Genomic DNA, 22,508 nt, shown 5'->3' with positions numbered 1-22,508 from the left:
GGGGGGGTGTGCTGGGGAAAACGGCCCTGGACGGCACGGCTCGCTGGGCGCCTGTCACGTCCCGGCCCGCGGCCCGGTGGTCGTGGGTGGGGGCGGGATTTGAACTCAGGCCCCGGTCGTGAGCCACGCCTCCCAACCTTCCCCCACCCCCCACCCCCCACCCCGTAGTGGAGCTTGTGTGTGCGCACGCGCAACACGGACGCCTGTGCGTGGGACTTTCACTCAGGGCCTGGCCACCGCCCCTGAGCATACTCAAGGCCGGCCCTGACGTCTGTCATCCTAAGCTAACCCAGGAGGCCGAGATCGGAGGACCCCGGTTCGAAGCCAGCCCAGGCAGGAAGGTCCCCCGAGACCCTGAGCTCCAATGAACCTCAAAAGCCCGGAAGTGGAGGTGTGGCTCAAGCAGTAGCGAACCAGCCCAACCTGGAGTGAAGAATCAGATCGGGGCAGCCCCCAGGCCCTGAGTTCAAGCCATAGGACCTGCACGCAATAAGGAAAATAAATGAGAAATGCCCGGCGGGCGGGCACTCTCCCACTTGACTTGAGCCACAGCTCCACTTGCGGCTTTTTTGGGGGGGTGTTTAATTGGAGATGAGACCCGGGGTTTTCTGCTCAAACTAACCTCCAGCCGGGATCCTCACAGCTCAGCCTCCTGAATAGCTAATATTACAAGCTTGAGCCACCAGGCCCTGTTATATCCAAATATAATTTTAAAGCAATGAAATAATTGTCTTGGTATCTGCCTTCCCGTGATTATGGATGTGAGTTGGGTGTGAGCCACGAGGCCCCAGCTAAATTGCCTTTTCAAAAATCTAACAATCCCTAAACACTCCTAATATTCATTTCACTAATTTACTGATGAAAAACCCTTGAACTTAGTGTTTGAGTTACGCATTTTAGGTTTGCTCTAGAAAAAGGATGTTGAATGTTGTCACAACTGAGAAATAGTAAATGTTTTAGAAGGGAGATGTGTTAATTCTGATTTAAACATGACATAATGTATACATTTCTGGAAAAACGCTCCATAAGTATGTATATGTTGTATGCATCAGTTAAAAATTTAACTTTTATCACCTGGTATGAGTTGCGCACATCTGTAATCCTAGCTACTCAGGAGACTGAGATTTCATTATTGCAGTTCAAAGCCAGACCATAAGGAAAGTTCATGAGACTCTTTGCCAACCAGCAAAAAGCCAGAAAGTGGGACTGTGGCTCACATGATAGACCACTAGCCTTGAGCAAAAATAGTTTAAGTACTGCAACTGCACCTGTGTACAAGCCCCAGGACTGGCATCAAAAAAAGAAAAGGATTAACTTTTTTGAACTGTGGCTGTAGTTCCAGAGGTAGAGTAAGTGCTCTATTGAGAAAAGAAAAAAAAAAATGGGACTGAAATATGCTAAAAACCAAAGACATAGAATATAAACCCAGGCTTCTATTATCCATCCACACAAGTAGATGACTTAAGTATAGTAGATATCACTTGATAGATGCTACTCCGTCACTACACTAAAATCTAAATCTTGTTCTTCCAGCATCCAGAGCAGCAAAGGGTCAGTATTAGTAGGTACTAAACTATAGTTTTCCTTTACCAAGAGAATACTAAGTGGTGTGTAGCTGTATTGAATAGCCATCCTTTAGGTCCTTAATTTATGCATTATAATGTACATTAGTTAGTGGTCATTCCATCCGTAATTTCAGTCAGATAATATACAAATGGCAATGTTCATCACTTGCTTATAAAGGATGACTGAGTGAGCTAACACAAGCTTTTTTTCCTTGACTCTAGGACCATATTTTTTTGGTATTCAGAGAAATCTACCCTAATCTCATAATTTTTGCTGGGCTAGCTAAGTTCTCTTGCCTCTGCTTCACAACTAGGTGGAGTTACAGTAATGTGCCCTCCAAAGGGACTTTTTTATTTTTACCAAGCTCTGTTTGTGTAAGTATAGACAGATAGATGTGTGTGTGTGTGTTAGTTACATGTAAGTAAGAATTGTAGCCCAGGCTGGCTTGTGCTCAAAATACTTCTCAAAGCCTCCCAAGTGCTGAGATTTCAGGCATATGTTACCATACTTGGGTTTATCTTGACATGTTTTTAACAAGAAATAATGACTAATGCTGAATAACTTATTAATGTCTTATATTTTCTTTAGGTTGTGCTCCATCTCCAGGTGCTTATGATGTTACAGTCTCTGAAGTATCTAAAGGACCAGTATCTTTTCAGAAATCTCAAAGATTTAAAAAACAAAAAGGTAATGAGTTTTTAAATAGAACAATGGTAACATGAACTTTTAAGTTTTAAAGCTGTAACTAACTATATGTAAAGGTACATTTCTAAAGATGAACAGCCCAAACTATATTTAGACTACTTTGTTTGATGGATTTATGGAAGGCTCAACGACAGAATAATGCTTTCTTTTTCTTTTTTCTTTTTCTCAGTGGTGGGCTTGAACTCTGGGCTTGTGTGCTTTCCCTGAGCTCTCAAGGCGAGCACTCTATCACTTGAGCCGTAGGGCCACTTCCAGTTTTTCTGGTGGTTAATTGGAGAGGAGTCTCACAGACTTTGCTGCCCAGGCTGGCTTTGAATTGTGATTCTGAGATCTCAGTCTCCTGAATAGCTAGCATTACAGGCGTGAGCCAGCGCCCAGCTGCTTTCATCTTTATAGCATGCATAACCAAGAAGATTAAGCAACCCTTTCTGTCATAATACTACAAAAATCAGAAAGGTGTTAGAGATGTAAAGTAATTTGGAAATGTACAATCAAAAGAATGTTGACTTATTAATAGTAGCAGTAAGAAATCTGGAAATTTTATGTTTCATATATGGTTAAAGCATGTAAAACCCAACCATAATCGTTTCAATTCATTTTTCTGAAGAATCTCAACAAAATCTTGATGACACAGACACTACCTTGCCTACTTCAGCTAAAAGAGCTAAGACTGTGGGATTAAAGGTGAGGAACTTTAATATAATAGCTCAACTGTATCAAAAAATAAGCTCACCACATAAGCAAAAAAAAGAAAAAAGCCGGAAGTGGCGCTGTGGCTCAAGTGGTAGAGCACTAGCCTTGAGCTGAAGAGCTGAGGGACAGTGCCCAGGCCCAGAGTTCAGGCCCCACAACCGGACCAAAAAAAAAATAAGCTAAGTGAATAAATCAAAGTTGTAAGTAAATCTACCAATTAAGTTATCATTAGGACTCTGGCAAGTTTTTTAATCTCCCCAGTGATTACTAAATCCACTATGTTTATGCCCTAAGGTCATAATTACAAAATAGTCTCTACTTCTGAGTCATTTTTATATCTAGATAAATTTCTTACTGCTTTTTTTTTTTTTTGGCCGGTCGTGGGGCTTGAACTCTGGGCCTAGGCGCTGTCCCTGCGCTCTTCAGCTCAAGGCAAGAGTTCTACCACTTGAGCCACAGCGCCACTTCCAGTTTTCTAGCAGTTTATTGGAGATAAGAGTCTCACAGACTTTCCTGCCCGGGCTGGCTTTGAACTGCGATCCTCAGATCTCAGCCTCCTGAGTAGCTTGGATTACAAGCGTGAGCCACCGGCGCCCAGCTTAAATTTCTTATTACTTTTTTAATCTTTATAAATCATATTATACTATGATCTGTAAGTCACCACTGTCTGAGTTGTTTTGTTTTCTGTTTGTTTTGTTTTCTGGGGAAGGCTAGGGATTGGTGGAAAAGAAGAAATGTTCCAATGCCTAACGTAGTTATTGGAAACTGTTAAGGTAGTGGTGGGAGGATAGATTTCTTAGTAATTTTGTGACCGTTGCTGTGTCCTACTATTAATATTTTCATTTGTTCATAAATAGGCAACTTTGCTTTCTTAAGGAGTTGCACATATTAGCATATTAGCATGTGACAAAGATTCAGAGTTAGGAGTCCAAAGCTATAGGTTATACTTGAACTGTTTACTTTTTTGGCAGTTACTTAAATCTCTGGATTTGCAGTATAGAATAATTTGTTCCATTGTGGAAGTGAGTAGCTGTATGTGGCTGTTAAGTACTTGAAATACTGCTCGTGCATAATCCATAAACCTCCACCTGTTATTTTCATCAGGCTTCTTAGGAAAAACTACAGATGTATTGCAAACTTTTTAACCTAAAATATTTTGAGATTTTAAAAAAACTTCGCTTTCATTTACAAGAGAAGCTAACTATAATGTATTTCATGAACCCCTTGAAATGTTTGAGCTAGAAATGAATCCAGGTGTGGTAGCCCATGCCTTTAACCCTAGCACATAAGAGACTAAGGCAGTATTGTGAGTTTGAGACCAGCCTGGCTACATAGTAAGGCACTACACAAAAGATCAAATAAAGGAAAATTACTTGTTTAGAACCTTCAATTTTTTTAATTTAAAAATCAAGTTTGACTGTGATGTTTGTGGCACTTGTTTATTTATAATTGTTCCTTGGCTTTTAAACAGAAGGAATCTCAAAAGAATGATAAAGATTTGAAGAATTTAGAAAAAGAGGTAAGCAATTCTTTCTTGAAATGCTTTTTTTTTTAGTGCTTTATTGAATAATAATTCAATAATAATAATTGCCAATTACATTTGTTTTTTGTGCCAGTTCCTGGGATTCGAACTCGTGGCCTGGGTGCTGTCTCAGTTTTTTTGTTCATGGCTGGTTCTACCAATTTAACCAGAACTCTACTTCCAGCTTTTTTTCTGGTTAATTGGAGACAAAAGTTTCTTACCCAGGCTGGCTTCAGTCTGTTAGCCTCAGACCTCAGCCTTCTCAGTAGCTAGGATTACTAGTGTGAGAATCTGTCCATATGGCTGTTTTTAAATAATGTTGAACACCATTAAGAACTCAGTTCACGTTTTGCTTATTACTTTTTAACTGCTCAGTTAGCCACCAATGGTAAACAGCTGCTCTATTCAACAGTACCTTTCTCTTAAAGCAGAATTTTCTGTAGAACAATGCTGTCGTAAAGAATCCATTTTACCTCCTTAATGATGCTAAGCTGCTTAATGTAACTTACTTTTCTACCAGTCTACAGGTTCCTGTTGTTCACTGTTCTGGTAATTACATTCTTTATTCTAAATTAAGCATTTGGTTACTGTCAAATGCTAATTTAGGACTGAGAACATAGATAATTGCATGCCTCTGTTCTGGTTGCCCTGATGTGCTTTACTTTAAATGATAATCGGCTATTATTTTACTGAGGATCCAGACCAAAGCAGATATATTCAGTGATAGTCACCATGTAATAACTGAGTCTCAGTGGCATAGCTAGGAACCAGTGGCGGTGCCAGGATTAGAACTGATTATTTGCATCAGTTACTTCACTGGATATAGAATTTTAGGATGGCAAACTTTGCCCCAAACTCACCCCACCACCCATCAGACCTGGGGTTAGAACTAAGGGCCTCATTACAAGAAGAGCAGGCCATTGGAGCCACATACCCACTATGGCTTGCACACTTTTTTGTTTACAGATATTTATTTTTTTGTTGCTGATATTAATAGGACCAATACTGCAGTCTGCTTAGAACCTCAGCTCTGCCTCTATGAAAGGAATTAGCATTTCAAAGTAAAATTCAAATTTGTGTAATTTGAATAAATGAAAACTAGAACTTTCATGTCTTAGAAGTAAATAAACAGCTGCATTGTACTTAGAAGTTTATGGCAAGTATAATCCTTGTGTTCTTTGGGGTAGAAAGAAATATGGCTCAAGTAGTAGAGCTGAGCCACCATTGTAGCTGAGCATTCAGTCTAAGCTAGACCTCAAGGACCTGAGTTTGATCCCCAATACTGCCCAACACACACACACAAAAGTAAAAAAATACATTAAAAGTGATTATTCACAAAGCAAGTAAAATAGTAACTGTGGTTGGGCACTGGTAGCTCATACCTGTAATCCTAGCTACTCAGGAGGTTGACATCTGGGGATTGTGGTTCAAAGTCAGCCTGGGCAAGAAAGTTCATGAGATTTCCACACCCCCCCTCCCCCGGCCAGTTGTGGGACTGGGTGCTGTCCCTGAGCTCTTCAGCTTAAAGCAAATGTGTACTCTACCACTTGAGCCATAGCACCACTTCCAGTTTTCTGGTGGTTAATTGGAGATAAGAGTGTTACAAACTTTCCTGCCTGGGTAGCCTCCTGAGTAGCTAGGATTCATGAGATTCTTATCTCCAGTTAATTAACAAAAAGTTGGAAGAGGAGCTGTGGCATACGTGAGTGGTAGAGTTCTAGCTTTAAGGAAAATAGTTCCAAGGACAGTGCCCAGGACTGGCACCAAAAAAAGGTATCTGAGTATAATGTCAAAATGTATGTCCTCTCTAGAGACCTTACTGCTGTTGTTACCGGTAGCATCTACTTTTATTGGCACTATATTAGTGAATTATTTATTATCAACTTCTTTTCTTAAGATTCGTGTTCTTGCACATGAACGTGGTACTCTGGGCAAGCAGATCCAGGATATGGAATCTGCGTTGGAGAAAATGGAAGCAAAACTAACTGCTGCAGTCAGGGAAAAAACAACTCTGTCTGCAAATAATGCTTCACTGGAAAAACAGCTTATGGAACTAACTAGAGCAAATGAGCTACTAAAATCTAAGGTACTTGAACCTCACAATAACTAAAATTGAGTAATAAGCTTGTCTTTTTCAAATAGGATTGTGTCTTTTTATTAGTGAATCTGGCACATAAGAGGTTTTAAATAAATTACATTTTGTTAATAATGTTTTGAAATCTTCTCACCTTCCCTCCAAATATGACCATTAATAAAAATCACAGAATTTGTATCTTAAAGTTACTTAACAGATTGATCTCTCCCCTCCCCTTTCTTCTTCCCTCTTTCTCCCTCTCCCCCATTTCCCTTCTCTTCTCTCCTTTTTTCCTTTTCTTTTCACCTTCCCTTCTCCTCTCTCATCTCTCCTCTCTCTTCCTCCTCAGAAAGGGAGTAAAAGTGCACAAGAATCAGAGAAGAGAGTAGATTTCTTGGTCCTACCCAAGGGAGATTATGTGTTAGGAGACCTAGGATGGGCCTCTACAGACTGCATATTTCAAGAATACGATGCAATTTAAGATTAATTTTGTTAAGCATATTTGATAAATTTCTCAGAGACCCTTGATGTGGACATATAAAGGTAAATACTTAAGTATACTTAAAGTATAAAATAAATGCTTAAGGTACTTCAAAAATAAACTAGAAAGTCCTACTAAGAGGAAGAAAAAACAAAAATAATACTAGCATTTACAGGTAGCAATTATGGTTGAAAACTATTTTCTCTATCAGTAAAGTACATTGCAGGCAAGTATAGCTACAGTGATATAATAATTAAAGTCATTATATATGACTTAGCAGAAAACATTTCTAAGGTTTTATGTCTACTGTGCTTAGTTTACTGATGATGGTAACCAGAAGAATATGAGACTTCTCAGCCTGGAGTTGATGAAACTTAGAAACAAAAGAGAAGCAAAAATGAAGGTAAGTGCTACCTTGGGTAAGTTAACTGTCTACATTAGAGATGTAAGCAATTTTTCATTTCCTAAAACAAACATCTCTCTCTTATGTAGAGTATGATGGCTAAACAAGAAGGCATGGAAGTGAAGCTACAGATGACTGAAAAGAATCTGGAAGAGTCTAAAGGGAAAATAGCACAACTTGAGGGGAAACTGTAAGTGACTAAAAGGAAAGAGAAATTAAGTATAAATGTATTTTTTTTCCTTATTAAAGTGATCCATGAAAACAAAGTTGCACATATTTATAGGGGTGCTATTTTGTTTCAGTGCACATGTATAATGTTATATTTAAATTAGGCTAATTGATAGATAGTGTTACATGGGTATATTGAACAAAATCAGTATGTGTTAACATCACCCTTTTCATTTTACTTTTTAGTGTTTCAATAGAGAAAGAAAAAATTGATGAAAAACCTGAAATCGAAAAACTCTTAGAATACATTGAAGAAATTAGGTAATATGAATAATAGCTGTTATTACAATAATAATTGTGCCTTATTTTTCTGAACACCGATGAATGTGTCATTTTAATTTGTTGAGATTTTCCCTGTCTTAAAGGGATATAGTCTTCAAAACCATGTGTTTTAATGCAGTTATGCATCAGATCAGGTGGAAAAATACAAGGTAGATGTTGCCCAGTTGAAACAAGACTTGAATGAGAAGAACCATGAAGTTTTAAATCTCAAGGAATCTATGGAGGAAAAAGTTGTATTAGCTAAACAAGTAGAAGAACTCAATGCTAAATGTCAGCTACTTGAAAAAGAAAAAGGTATTTTGGTGTTTATACTTTGATAGTTTTTTACTTAGTTTTATTTTTTGAGAAATGTTATATACCATATTTAAGAAAAGTACTGCTTTGATAAAATAGCTTTTTTAATAATTATGTAAAAAATAAAATAGCTTGTTCTTTATTTGCAAGTGTTTAACTTACATAATGTTTTCTTCTTAGTTCTATATATTATGTTCCTGGCTTAAAAAATAGTATATAATGTGTACTATTACTGTAATGATACGAATTTCAAATATGAGGAGTCTTCCCCCCACCTCCGGAAATACTTGATTTACATAACATACTAAAAGGGTATATGGAAACGTGTAGGACTCTGATAATGTTATTGAACGGGGTGTCAGTGGCTCGCTCACATTTGTAATTCTAGCTACTCATGATACTAAAATCTGAGGATCCAGGTTTTAAGTCAGCATAGGAAAGTCTGTGAGACTGTGAGAAGTAGAGCTGTATCTCATGTGGTGGTGCAGTAGCCTAGGAGCAGAAAAGCCAAGGGACAGGTTAGCTGAGTTCAAGCCTCAGTACCCAGCACCAAAAGAAAAAAGTAATGTTATTTTTTAGTTAACAATGTCCCTAATGTTTTCCTATATAGATGACCTCATCAACAAGAATAGAGAAAGGGATGAAAATCTAAATGCTGAGATACAAGACTTAAAAACGAAGCTTATTCTTAAGAAACAAAAGTATGAAAAATTACAACAAGAAAATTTGAAAATTGAGTCACTTCTCCAACAAGAGAAGGTAGGTTGTCTCCAATGTTGAAAAAAAATGTTCTTAATATGTCATAAATTTCCCTATATGTTAGTCTTTGTATATATTCTTAATAATTCTAATTTTAGACTCTTAGCCTGAGTCAGTAATCATAAATACACTGACTACTATAGGTAAAGATCTTTACAATATGTCATTATAAGGTTAGTAGATATATACAAAAGAAAAATAGTGTATATGACAAAATAGGAAATAAAAACTTTTTACTAGGATATTTTTGTGTTAGACAGGCTATATAGATATTTTCAGCTTGAACTCAGGACCTGGCCTTTGAGCGTTTTCCTACCACTGAGCCACAGTGCCACTTCCTGGTTTCTGGTGGTTAATTGGAGATAAGAGTCTCACGGACTTACTTGAATTGTGATCCTCAAATCTCACCCTTCTCAGTAGTTAGGCTTACAGGTGTCTGGCTACAGTTGAATAAATACAGAGGAAAAATAACATAAAATGCAGGTACATAAAGAAAAATTTACTTATTTCTTTTTTTGTTTTGTTTTTTTACTTTCTGGTTGGTCCTGGGGCTTGAACTCTGGACCTGGGTGCTGTCTGTGTGCTCCTGTTACTCAAGGATAACACTCTACTACTTGAGCCACAGGGCCACTTCCAGCTTTTTCTGTGATTAATTTGAGAAAAGAGTCTCACAGACTTTCCTGTCTGGTCTGGCTTTGAATCGTGATCCTCAGATCTCATCCTCCTGAATAGCTAAGATTACAGGTGTGAGCCAGGAGTGTCTGGCTCATAGAACTATTTTTTATCTGACATTAGAACCATAGTATACTAGTATATGAGAAAAGTATATTAAAATATACATAAGAATCGATTATAGGCTGGGAAGGTGGCTCAGTGGTAGAGCGCTTGCCTTGCATGCCAGAGGCCCTGGGTTCGATTCCTCAGCACCACAAAAGCAAAAAGAAAAAAGCCGGAAGTGGCGCTGTGGCTCAAGTGGTAGAGTGCTAGCCTTGAGCTGAAGAGCTGAGGGACAGCGCCCAGGCCCAGACCAGACCCCCCCCAAAAAAAAAAGAATTGATTATAAAACATACATAGATGTAGTTTCTATTTTACAAAAGCTTATTTGGGAGTGTTTTTTTTTTTTTTTCAAAAACTTGAAAATCACGTCAGAATGTTAAGATATAGACCAGCATATGTAAAATGAATATAGTTAGTATATATGCTTTGTAATATTTCTGTGAAACTTTTGGATTTAGATTGCACAGTACTTGTGTCTTTGGAAAAATTTCAAAGTAATTTCATATTGTTTTCTGTGTTGCCTGTTTGAATACAGGAATTATCTTCTAGTCTTCAGCAGAACCTATCTAATTGTCAAGAAGAAATTATCAAAGAAAGGGAAAACTTTAAAGAAGAACTAAAATCAACATTGGATGAGCTGGAGGAAGCACAGCAAAAGGACTTCCAGACTGAAATACTGATCAACCAGTTAGAAGTGGACACCAGATCTGCAAAAAGAGAGCTAAGAGTCCTAAAAGATCAGCTGGCACAGTTTGTATTCACAATATCTCAAACTTATACATGACTTTAGATGTGAAAGCATTCTCTAGTTTGTTTCTTAAGATTCTCAAAATGCAAAAGAATAAGTTGTTTCAACCCTAGATAACAATGTTATATAGGATAAGTCTTCATAATTCTGTAACTGTTTTCAAAGAACCATTAAAATATCTTTCACTGTACTTCATATTTTCTGTATAACTTTCCATACTGTATATTTTCTGTACTACATACAGAAGTTTAAACTTCATTAAATCCAGGTGCTTTGTAACTGGTAATCCTTGTATTCTTTACTCTTTCCTGCTGCTATAAAATTGTTTTAGAGTCTCTTTAATTCTACCCAGTAAGTTTTAAACTACCAGTATAAATGTATATGATATGGAATGATAAATTTAATAACTAAGTAAAATAAAGGAGTTAGAGGTGTAGCTCAGGTAGTAGACTGCCTGCCAGTAAGCAGAAAGCAAGTTACAATTCAAGTTCCATCTTGGACCAAAGAAAAAAATAAAATATAAGCAGTAAAGATGAGATGAAACCAGTCAATAAATTAATATATTAAAGAAACAACACAAACAACTTGTTCCAGAAATAAAGGGTGAGCCCATTCCATTCTGACCAGGACATGATTATGAGCTAAGGACACCTCAGGAGATCGTTGTGAGGATTAAGGAGGTGATCCTTTGAAGCCTCATCCTAGCTCATGGTTTGGTAAACATGGAATAATGGATAGCCATGGATGAAAAATTGCTAGTAGCAATCTGCCACTCTTCAGTATATCTAATTATATCTGTACAAGACATTTTTAACTATCAAACCTGATTGGTCTACAAGTTTCTTTTGATTTTGGAAAAAAAAATGAGAATAATAAAATACTATAAGAAACCTGGTGATAAGCATGCATGTGATTCCAGCACTCATAAGGAGAGGAGGGAGGATGAGCATGAAAATAAAAGCCTGCCTGGACTAAGTAGTGAGACATCATCTACAAAAAGAAAAAAATGCTGTTAGAAGGCATAAATTTGAGTCCAGATATGATACAAAGGCTAGAGCAATGATACGTGATTCCATTTCAATGCATTCTCTTTAAGAGTAATGATTTGATGGAGGGATTAAAAGCGCTGTTCCTCTAAATGCCTATATTTTATCTTCTCATTTTTCTATTTTCTTAGGAAAGAAGCTGAACTGGAGAACAATAATACTGCTCATTTACAGGCTACCTTGATTTTGCAGGGAACTTATAATAGTGCATTGAGAAACCTTGAAGATGTTAATGTTCAATTTGAAAGGTATTAATCTTATTCTACTTATATAAAAGTTTCCCTTTCCCAGGCAAACATAGTGATCATAACACTTGTAATCTCAACACTTGGTAGGCAGAGGAAGGAGGTGATAGCAAGTTTGAATCCAACCTCACTTACTCCCTTCAATCTCACCAAAAACACCCATACCATTCAATCTGGCACCTTAAGCCAAAATTCTATTCTTCCTCACAGTTGTTTGGTAGCTTTGCACACGGTACTGTCTGCACACTGTATTCACTTCTATATATTTTTTCCCTCTTTTAAAAAAAATATGCTTGCGGCTTACACCTGAAATCCTAACTATATTCAGGATGCTGAGACTTGAGGATCACATTTTGAAGCCAGCTGAGGTCAAAAGTCTGAGAGACCTCCAATTTGCCAGCAATAAGCCAGAAGTGGAGGTGTAGCTCAATAAGCATCAGCCGTGGACAGAAAAGCAAGAGAGTGAGGCCCTGAGTTCAAGCCCTAGTACTGACACACACAATGAAAGTTTGATTGTAAAAGTTAGGGAAATACATTGTACATTTTTTACTTGAAATATTAATAGTAACGTTTCTATCTGCTATATTAATAGTAATGTTTCCATTTACAGTTGTTCTTTTTCACTTGAACTCCAGGCCTCCATGCTGCCCTGAGCTTATGTGCTCAAGGCTAGAGCCACAGCACCACTTCTGGTTTTCTGCTGGTTAATTGGAGATAAGAATCTGAGACTTTCTTGCTTGGGCTGGTTTTTGAACTGCCATCATTAGATCTTAGCTTCCTGAGATAGCTAGAGTTGCAGGTGTAAGCCACAGGTACTTAGCTATTTATTTACCTTTTATTTTGGGAGAAGATTCCTTTTCTCATTAATAAAAGAATGTCCAATTTTTTACATGAATTATAAAAAGATAAAATCAACACATAAGAGACTATACAAGACAGTTAGCCAAAGGATTTTCAACAGTTTTGTATATTTGTGTATTCTGTTTCTGCCTTCCCAGATCAGATAAGACTTTCTTGAGGCCTTAATTTATCACTGATTTTTACCTTATGTATTACAATTTGATAACATATATTCATACAGAAAGGCATTATCTAATTTTCCTTTGTCTCAGTGCCAGCAAAATGCATTGTTATAGCATTAATGTCCTGGGATTTGCCTTTTCATTATGCATTATTTTCTAGAATCATACTACATTTGTTTATTGAGCTAAAATTTGCTCATGGTTAAGCTGTGACTCTTTGCTTATATGAACAATTTATCCACTGTCACTTTGGGATTATTTCTCATTTTTATGAAACTAATAGCATAGATTGTTTTCTCTATTACACATATGTATAAATTTTTCTCTGCTACTATCCAACTTTAGAATTTAGTACTATCACTTTCCAAAGTTGATATGAATCTATACTCTTGCTAGTGATGTATAACTTTATTTAATGTATCTTATTGAAGAACTTCTTCCTGTTCTAAGAACCTCAAGATACTCACAAATGCCTATATATTGCATGTATTATGATATGTATTATAATATATGTATGCTCATGTATTATAATATTATATGTCAACAATGTTATATATAAAATATAGGGAGATGCCTATATATATATGAAATATGTACATATATATGTATTATTAATCTCAATCCTTTTAAGGAATTCTCACTAGTTTTATTGATTTTTATTGATTCTGTAATTTCACTCACTATAAATACTCTAATGCCTTTAAAATGTGCTTCTTCAAAGCAGATCTTTTCCATTCCATTTCTATCTCTCTTACATCTTCAAATTGATATCTCACTGTCACCTAGTGCTGATCTGAACAATGTAGTTCTTGGTCTTTCCATTTGGTTCTGCTTCTACTCTCTCCTTTTTATTGTTGTGTTTTCATTGTAGTAGGTGACATTTTCATCTTCCCCGCTTCTCATTCCATAAATCTAAGCCTCATTCTTTATTATTTTCTCTCTTTAAGCCTTTGCATCCAGGCTATGTATGTCACAATTTTCTATAATGTCTATAAAAGAGTCTTACATCTTTCTATTGTCAGCATATCAATCTAAACCCTCCTTTCTCTCACCTGGCTAATAAATAATTATTAATTTTCTAGTTTTTCTTCCTATACTTCTTTGTATAATCATCTCTGGAGTAATCCACATACTTACTTGGAGACCTTTATTAGGGCCTCATATTCCTCAAGTATCTCATTATGCTCTGATATGGTGATCATTGTTCACCTCTAACCCCTTCTCCAGCCTATCATTCATGAGCCTTTTTCTCACCTTGTAGAGGACTATGTACTGTCTACCTCTTAACTTACTATCGAGAGTGCAGGATCCCCTATTCTATCAGCTTAAAACCTTTTGTACTTTCCCTTCCTAACACATACTTCAAAAGTGTTTGTAGTTATATATTTATTTACCTGTTTTTTATGAGGGACCATAAACTCTGACAGTAGATTCAGAGATTGTGTTGTGAAGTAATTTTTATGTTTGATAGTTAATTTCATCTCTGTATGTATACTTCCTTTACATCGTAGCCACATGATTTTGTTTTCATTGAACAATAAATGTCTTGTAAGAGACTCATTAGTACTTAATTCTGAACGTTGAGTTCTTACCTGTATAAGTGCATGATTGGATGGTTGTGTTTGTTTTACTGGAAAGTACCTAAAATAGAAACTAGGTATATGCATGAATGATGCACATTTAAAATGCTACTTTTTCCTTTTAATAAGCTATAAAGCAGCAAAAGCAAGTGAGATGGAAGCTCTTAAGCTGGAGAATGCATCTCTCCAGGAAAAAGTAGCCAAAGCTGAAAAGCATGCAGAGGATGTTCAACATCAGATAGTGACAACAGAAAGCACCAATCGAGAATATGCAAGGTAGGTAGAACAAGTAACATTTCCATCCCCGCAGCCTTGGGCAAGGATTCTTCCCTAAAGAAAGAGGACCAGTAGGAAAGTGGAACAAAAAGTAATAAGAGAAAGGATATGATCAAAAGTTCATTATATACATTTACAACAATATAATGGGATCCATTTTAACATGTCCTTCCCCCAAAAAACCTAATCGGCTGAAGGAGGTTTTAAAATTGGTGCCAGTTGTGCTTGAAATGCTGGATTCCTGATATATGGTATGTTTATAAAACTAAACATGCACATGGAGGGGGAAAAAGATTAAAAGGATAGACTTCTTAAGTTCCTTTAGGATTTTTTAAAAGAAATTAATGAAATGTCTATAAAATGTCTAGTAGATTCTTTTTCTCTCCAATTCCAGGATGCTTGCAGATCTCCAGAAGGAATCTGCACTAAAAGAAGCAGAAATTAAGGAAATCACAGATAGTTCACTTAAAAAGATTACTGATTTGCAGAACCAACTCAAACAAGAAGAGAAAAATGTTAAGAAGCAACTAGAAGATGAAGAAACAAGGTAAACCAGATTTAGAGTGCCATGTATTTTTTTGTGAGTATATGCCAGTCCTAGAGCTTGAACTTGGGGCCTGGGCACTGCCCCTGAGCTTTTGTGTTTAAGGCTAGTGCTAAACCACTTGAATTGTAGCCTCAAAAGCCTTACCAGTTTTGATTTTTAGCTCTTTGGTGGTGAGAGTCTTGCAGGTTTTCTGCCTGGGCTGGCTTTGAACTGTGATACTGTGATCGTCAGATCTCAGCCTCCTGAGTAACTAGGATTACAGGTGTGAACCACTGGAGCCTGGAGTCTAAATAATAGTTTTTAATTTAATTTTACCATGCAGGAAATCTGAGAAAGAAAATAAAGTGGCGGAATTAACAGAGGAAGTGAATAAATGGCGTCTCCTTTATCAGGAACTATATGAGAAAACCAAACCTTTCCAGGTTTGTCACATAGAAGTAAACTTGTTTGTATTTATTTTAGGAATTCACTTTTTTTCCTCTGAGACAGTTATAATAGTGATTGGTTTTGCTTAAGGGTCACTTTAATATATGCATTTATTGTTCCAATTTCCTACTAAAAGTTCATAAATTTTATTATAACTTTTCTCCAGCTTTATTAAGAAATAATTGACAGATACACATAAATTTTTAATATAACCTAAATTAACATATTTTAAAAAAATAGTTTGAAGGTAATAGGCCAGAAGGCTCTCCTGATATGTACATTGATAATTTATGTCGCTTTGTAAAATGTATTTTTCATAGTATTTGTGTTTTACAAATTAATGCACTGATCTTTTTAAAAGAAAAAATAGTATAAATGTTAATTTGGACTTTTAGAGTAGAAATACATGTGAATTATAGAGTGATGATATAGTTGATACAGATAGAGGGAGGTGGCTGGCTATTTCCTTTCCTCTAAGTTGTTTTGTTTTTGCTTTGGTTTTAAATGGGAATTTTTGAGGCAGTGTCTCTCTATGTAAGCCAGCTCAGGCCTCAAGCCTGCAATCCTCCTGCCTTAGCCTTCTGAGTGCTGAGTTCTATGTGAAGTATGTATTGCAACTTTGGCCTTTTTTCTTCTCAATGACCTTTAAAATAAAAAAATTAAGAGTTTCAGCTGGGCTTGGGTGGCTCATGCCTGTAATCCTAGCTACTAAAGGAGGCTGAGATCTAGGAATCACGGTTCAAAGCAAGCCTGGGCAGGAAAGTACAGAAGACTCTTATCTCCAATAAACCACTCAGAAAACCAGAAGTAGCGCTGTGGCTCAAGTGGTAGAGCGCTAGCCTTGAGCTCAAGAGCTGAGGGACAGTGCCCAGGCCCAGAGTTAAAGCCCCATGACTGACCAAAAAAAAAAAAAAAATTAAGAGTTTTCTAGAAGTATCTTAGAGCCTTTTATGTAAGAATACTCTTGATTTGCTTATTGGTTTCTTTATTTTCATGATTTAAAAGAAGCTAATAAGAGTTAACATAATTTCAACTTTTTTTTTTTTTTTAGCAACAACTGGATGCATTTGAAGCAGAGAAGCAGGCACTATTGAATGAACATGGTGCAACTCAGGAACAGCTGAATAAAATAAGAGATTCCTATGCGGAACTGTTGGGTCATCAGAATCTAAAGCAAAAAATCAAGCATGTTGTGAAATTGAAAGATGAAAATAGCCATCTTAAGTCGGTTTGTAAAACAGCATTATTTTCATTAAGGATATGAATAAAGGGCTTATTTGCCTCTCCTAGGGTGACACCATTACCTAATGAAGCAGAACAGCATTTTTAACACATTTAAGGCTGATCAAAATCGCTTCTTTCTCCACCTCAACTACAATTTCTAGGGCAGAACCTCAGCAACTGGTTGCTGCTGGCAACACCAACTGTGATGCCCTACTCCTTGGAAAAAGTACCTTGTGGAAGTTGAGGAAAGAGGAAGAATGCTTCTATAGCCTTTGCCCTGGAGTGTCTGCCTTAGTCAGCTTGGAGTGGAGAAGAAGGGAGCAGTGTGTGTGTGTGTGTGTGTGTTTTCTCGGTGTCTGTTTCAGATATGATTTTACTATGTAGGCCAGCTTGGCCTTGAACTCTTGATCTCGTCAGCCTCCTGGTGTGTCATCTTGCCCAGATATTCCCACAGTCATCCTTGATGGTCATTTTAATCCAAAAAAGAATTTATGATAGAGACAAAGCTGCTCAAGACAAACTCAGAGGCTGGGTGTTATGGCACATGCCTCTGATTCCAGCTCTGGGATAGATAGAGGTTCAAAACCATCCCAGAAAAAAAAGTTACCAAAAAATTCAAACAGTGTTGGACATAGAGGAGATTATAAGGCCAGCTCAGGCAAAAAAAGTACAGGAACCTGTTTCTGAACGGATATTTTGCAATTTCTGACCTCACCTTTTCACAACCACACATCTGTGACTAAAGCTTTTGGCTTATAACTCACAGAGCCTTCATAGAGGATTAGCTGAGTGTGGGTTTTGAAAGTTGAAGGCCCCTAAGTTGCTTCTTTAAAAAAAATTTTTTTTGAAGTAGAGGTACAAAGTAATTTCAGTTTTAAAAGTCAGATTGAGTATAATGCTTTTTTTGTTCTTGTTTTGTTTTGTTTTTTGTCACTTATGGGGCTTGAACTTTTGGACCTGGGCACTGTTTCTCAGCTCTTCAGCCCAAGCCTAGTGATCTAACACTTGAGCCACAGCACCACTTCTAGTTTTCTGGTAGTTTATTGGAGATGAGCGACTCATGGACTTTCCTTCCCAAGCTGGCTTTGAACCATGATCCTCAGATCTCAGTCTCCTTTGTAGCTAGGATTACAGGAGTGAGCCACCGGCACCTGGCAGTATAATGCATCTTGATCAGTATCACCCCTTACATTGTTTTCCCATCTCTCCCAATCATATCCATACCTCAAGTTCCATAGTTCAACCACTAAGTGGCTACTCTTTAAGGTTTACTCTCAAGTAGCCAGGGTTCTTTGTCAACCATGGAATTCTATTTTTCCTCACCCTGAGTTCTCTGCTAGATCTGTAATAGATGTTTCTTCATGTTTCCCCCAGTGCCATTTTCACAGTCAGGTCTTAACTGTTTTGCCTTTCTGATGTTTAGTAGCACAAGGCATTTATGCTGTCAAGACAAAAGTTGATTTCCAATAGTAGGCGGCTTGGTTAGGCTACCTGTCCTGTTTCTGTTTTGGTGCACTATTGCTTTATGATCGGTACTCCCTTAAAATCTAACTTTGAGGACTCCAGTGGCTCACACCAATCAGGAGGCTTGAAATCTGAGGATCTCAGTTTGAAGCCAGCCTGGCAGGAAAGTCCATGAGACTCTTATCTTCAATAAACTACTTACAAAAAGCCAGAAGAGGCACTGTGGCTCAAGTGGTAAAGCACTAGTCTTGAGCACAAATTGGCTCAGGCCCTGAATTCAAGCTATAGGACCAGCAAAAAAAAAAAAGATAATGTACTTCTGCTTGAATAACTGCCATTTTGCTTGTCTTTCAGTAGTTTTAGGTTGAGCTTTTATTGAAAAAACAGCTTTGTAACTGACAAATTTATCTATCATACCTGTTCCAAATTTTTTTTTCCCCCAGTCCTGGGCCTTGAACTCAGGGCCTGGGCACTGTCCCTGAGATTCGTTTGCTCAAGGCCAGCACTCTACCACTTGAGCCACAGTGCCACTTCCACCTTTTTGTGTTTATGTGATACTGAGGAATCGAACCCAGTGCTTCATGCATGCTAGGCAAACACTCTACAACTAAGCCACACTTCCAGTCCTTCAAGTCATTTTGTTATTTGATTTGGAAAGTATGTTTGGAATAGTTACTTTGCCATTAGCTATGATGCTGAACAACTTAGCCTGCAACATGGGTAATACATCTCTCCACTGTGATCTTTAATAGTTGTGTATTTTCTGTTTTTCTCACATAGGAGGTGTCAAAACTCCAGTCTCAGCTTGCTAAAAGGAAACAAAGTGAACAAAAGCTTAAAGAAGAATTGAATAAAGTTCTGGGTATCAAACGCTTTGATCCATCAAAGGCTTTTCATCATGAATATAAAGAGAATTTTGTTAAAACCCCATTAAAGGAAGGTAAGAAATTAATACACGTATAGAGCTGTCACATATATGCATACACACACAATGTATATTTTAACCTAAATGTTTGTTCTATAATTTATTAATTTGTGGTCCTGGGAGAAAGACATCTTTTTTGACTAAATCTATATATATTTCCAAAACCGGTAGAAATAATGAATATAGAAATACAAATAAATTATGTTGCAGAACGTCAAGCATTGCTTCAGCTATCTTTAAAAAAATATGCATTTTTGTTTATGATGATCATTTGAGCTTAAATAATAACATTTCTTTTTACCAATTTTTTCAGGTGATACAAACTGCTGCTAAGCTCCTATACAGTGTCAAGAATCATGCAAGAAGTATCTGAGAAATGTGCTGCCAAAGCCTATTGGGAATCATTTTATTTTTGTTGACCTTGTTGTTTTTATTAAATGTTTATTCTGGATATTTGATAACAAATTAAATTTTAACTGCTGATCCTTAGGTATATTAAATGAAATTGCACATTTGTTTCTGAATATCTTCTGACACTGTTTTCTCTTGTTAAGTATCTTTTTAGCATCTCATTCTGTCCTATCAAATTTGGCTTCCAATTTCCAGTACACACCACCAAATTTATATTTCTCTAAACGTCACTATAAAATTGTTTTTCCTCATTCTTAGTTTCAGACTCAAGATCCCAAATTCTAATCCCCAGATTGAATTTTTTGCCTTGATTCTAGAGATAATTTTCTCTTTTTTTTCTTTCTTTTTTATTTTTTTGGTTGGTCTTGGGGACTGAACTCTGTACCTGGGCACTGTCCCTCAGCTCTTCAGCTTAAGGCTAGTACTCTTATTGAGCCACAGCACGACTTCCTGTTTTCTGAGTGATTTATTGGAGATAAGAGTCTCACAGATTTTCCTTCCCTGGGCTGGCTTTGAACCATGATCCTCAGATCTCAGCCTCCTGAGAAGCTAGGATTTACAGGCATGAGCCACCAGCGCCTGGCTGGAAATCATTTTCATTTGAGAAAAAACTAAAGCACCCTGGCTTGTGGCCTTTTCTTTGATTTACCAGTAATGCTCATTCTGTCCTCATCATTTGTGCATTTCAAATAAAATGAAGGGCACGATTGGCTCCCTAGGAACCTTGTTACCTTGTGTCAGAATCACTGAATTACTGAATGTACTGACTCCTGGGCAATACCTCAACTCTAGATGAAAGTCTGTAGTTTGGCCTCCACATGTAGCCTCTAGAGAATATGCCATCTGTATGTGTACTGAATATTTGTGTCACGTAAAGTAAAAACAGTCATTTGCTAAGTTATTTCATTTTCACTTGATGAAGCTCAACTAAAGCTTCTATTCTGAATGTGTTTATTGTCTTTCCATCTCACCCTACCTTGCCCCAAGATTCACAAATGATACTGTTGAGAAAGTGGTGATTCTGCCTCTCTTCTGTCTGATTTGTAGAGTTGGTATGTAGTTTTTTGTTTTGTTTTGTTTTGCCAGTTGTGGGGCCTGAACTCTGGGCCTGGGCGCTGTCCCTGAGCTCTTCAGCTCAAGGCTAGCACTCTACCACTCGAGTCACAGCACCACTTCCAGCTTTTTTTTTCTGCTTATGTGGTGCTGAGGAATCAAACCCAGGGCCTCATGCATGCAAGGGAAGCACTCTACCACTGAGCCACCTTCCCAGCCCTGGTATGTAGTTTAAAGCCTCCCTACAAGGTTCATGGAGCAATAGAGACAAACACCATCAGAATAGCTTTTCAGAAATTCTTGTGTTAACAAAGAAAAGAAAGCTTGGACAAATGGGATTGCATGAAATTGCAGAACTTCTGCATGGTGAAGGACATAGCTAGCAAGATCAATAGAAAGCCCACGATTGGGAGAGTATCTTCACTAGCCATACAACGGACAAGGGTCTCATATTTAAAATATACCTGGAACTCAAAAAATTAAATCCCCCAAAACAAATCTTCAAAGAAACAACTCCCCAATAAATAAGTGGGCTAAAGACTTAAACTCTGAAGAGGAAAGAACGATGGCCAATAGACACATGAAGAAATGCTCAACCTCCCTAGCCACAAAAGAAATGCAAATCAAAACAACATTGAGATACCACCTCACCCCAGTTAGAATGGCTATAATCAAGAACTCTAATAACAGATGCTAGAGGGGATGTGGACAGAAAGGAACCTTACTGCATTGTTAGTGGGAGTGTAAACTTGTTCAACCACTTTGGAAAGCAGTATGGAGGTTCCTCAAAAGACTTCACATAGAGCTCCCCTATGACCCAGCAATCCCACTTTTGGACATTTACCCAAATGATCACAAACAAGACCATACTAAAGCTACCAGCACAATAAACTGTTTATTGCAGCATTATTTGCCATAGCTAAGATATGGAACCAACCCAGATGCCCCTCAGTAGATGAATGGATCAAGAAAATGTGGTATATCTACACAATGGAATTCTATGCCTCCACCAGAAAGAATGACATTGCCCCATTTGTTAGGAAATGGAAAGACTTGAAAAAACTTATAAAGTGAAGTAAGCCAGGCCCAAAGAAACATAGGTCCCATGGTTTCCCTTATTTGCAATAACTAGTATATGTCTGAGTCAAGCAGAAAAGGTCAAATAAGTTGATGTTAGGGGAAATGAACCCCAAGATAAGGATTCAAATGTTTTTTTTTCTTTCATGCAATTGTTTCTAACATATTTATAAGATGATTTCTAAGTTGCTTTTTATGTCCCTCTCCCCTGCTTTCACTGTTTTTGATGATGGTATAATTTGTGGAGGAGAAGGGCAACAATGAGATGTACAAGTCGTTATGTCAAAAAACGAACTTTACAACTTTGGTGGGGGGGGATGATCAGGGCGGGGAGGCTGGGAAGGGGAAACAGAGGAGGCAACAATGCTTGATAAGAAATGTACTCATTATCTTGCCCATGTAATTGTAACTCCTCTGTACGGTATTCTCACAATAAAAATTCTTGTGTTAAATCTTAATGTGAGTGAATTTTAGACCATCATACATAAATTAGAAAATTTATAGAAAATATGAATTAGAAAAATTAATAAAACCAAATGGTTTGAACTAAGCTAGTAGCAAAGAGAACAGATAAGTATACTGCTCAACATCCTCGCCACTGAGAAGACTAGAAATAAGTCCCTGGGGGGACGGCATGAAAGATGCTTGATACAAAAAAAGTAAACCATATGAACAACAGA

The 22,508-nt window shown here is 37.3% G+C and overlaps 1 protein-coding gene across 1 annotated transcript; it reads left to right on the top strand.

The window, feature by feature from the left end:
* Window positions 1-997: 997 nt before the first annotated feature.
* Window positions 998-20,047, top strand: Hmmr (hyaluronan-mediated motility receptor (RHAMM)). Its single transcript, XM_013028628.1, has 18 exons — window positions 998-1,028; window positions 2,155-2,253; window positions 2,879-2,955; window positions 4,436-4,483; window positions 6,384-6,572; window positions 7,358-7,444; window positions 7,534-7,634; window positions 7,859-7,933; window positions 8,073-8,248; window positions 8,859-9,007; window positions 10,320-10,534; window positions 11,710-11,826; window positions 14,555-14,701; window positions 15,096-15,248; window positions 15,571-15,670; window positions 16,726-16,902; window positions 19,143-19,302; window positions 19,601-20,047. The coding sequence occupies exons 1-18, from the start codon at window positions 998-1,000 to the stop codon at window positions 19,618-19,620; spliced, it is 2,121 nt and encodes a 706-aa protein (XP_012884082.1). The 3' UTR covers window positions 19,621-20,047.
* The last annotated feature ends 2,461 nt before the right edge of the window (window positions 20,048-22,508 follow it).

Source organism: Dipodomys ordii, unplaced genomic scaffold (assembly GCF_000151885.1).
Source record: "Dipodomys ordii isolate 6190 unplaced genomic scaffold, Dord_2.0 Scaffold112, whole genome shotgun sequence".
Taxonomy (NCBI): Eukaryota; Metazoa; Chordata; class Mammalia; order Rodentia; family Heteromyidae; genus Dipodomys; species Dipodomys ordii.
This window is presented reverse-complemented; position numbering and strand designations above follow the sequence as displayed.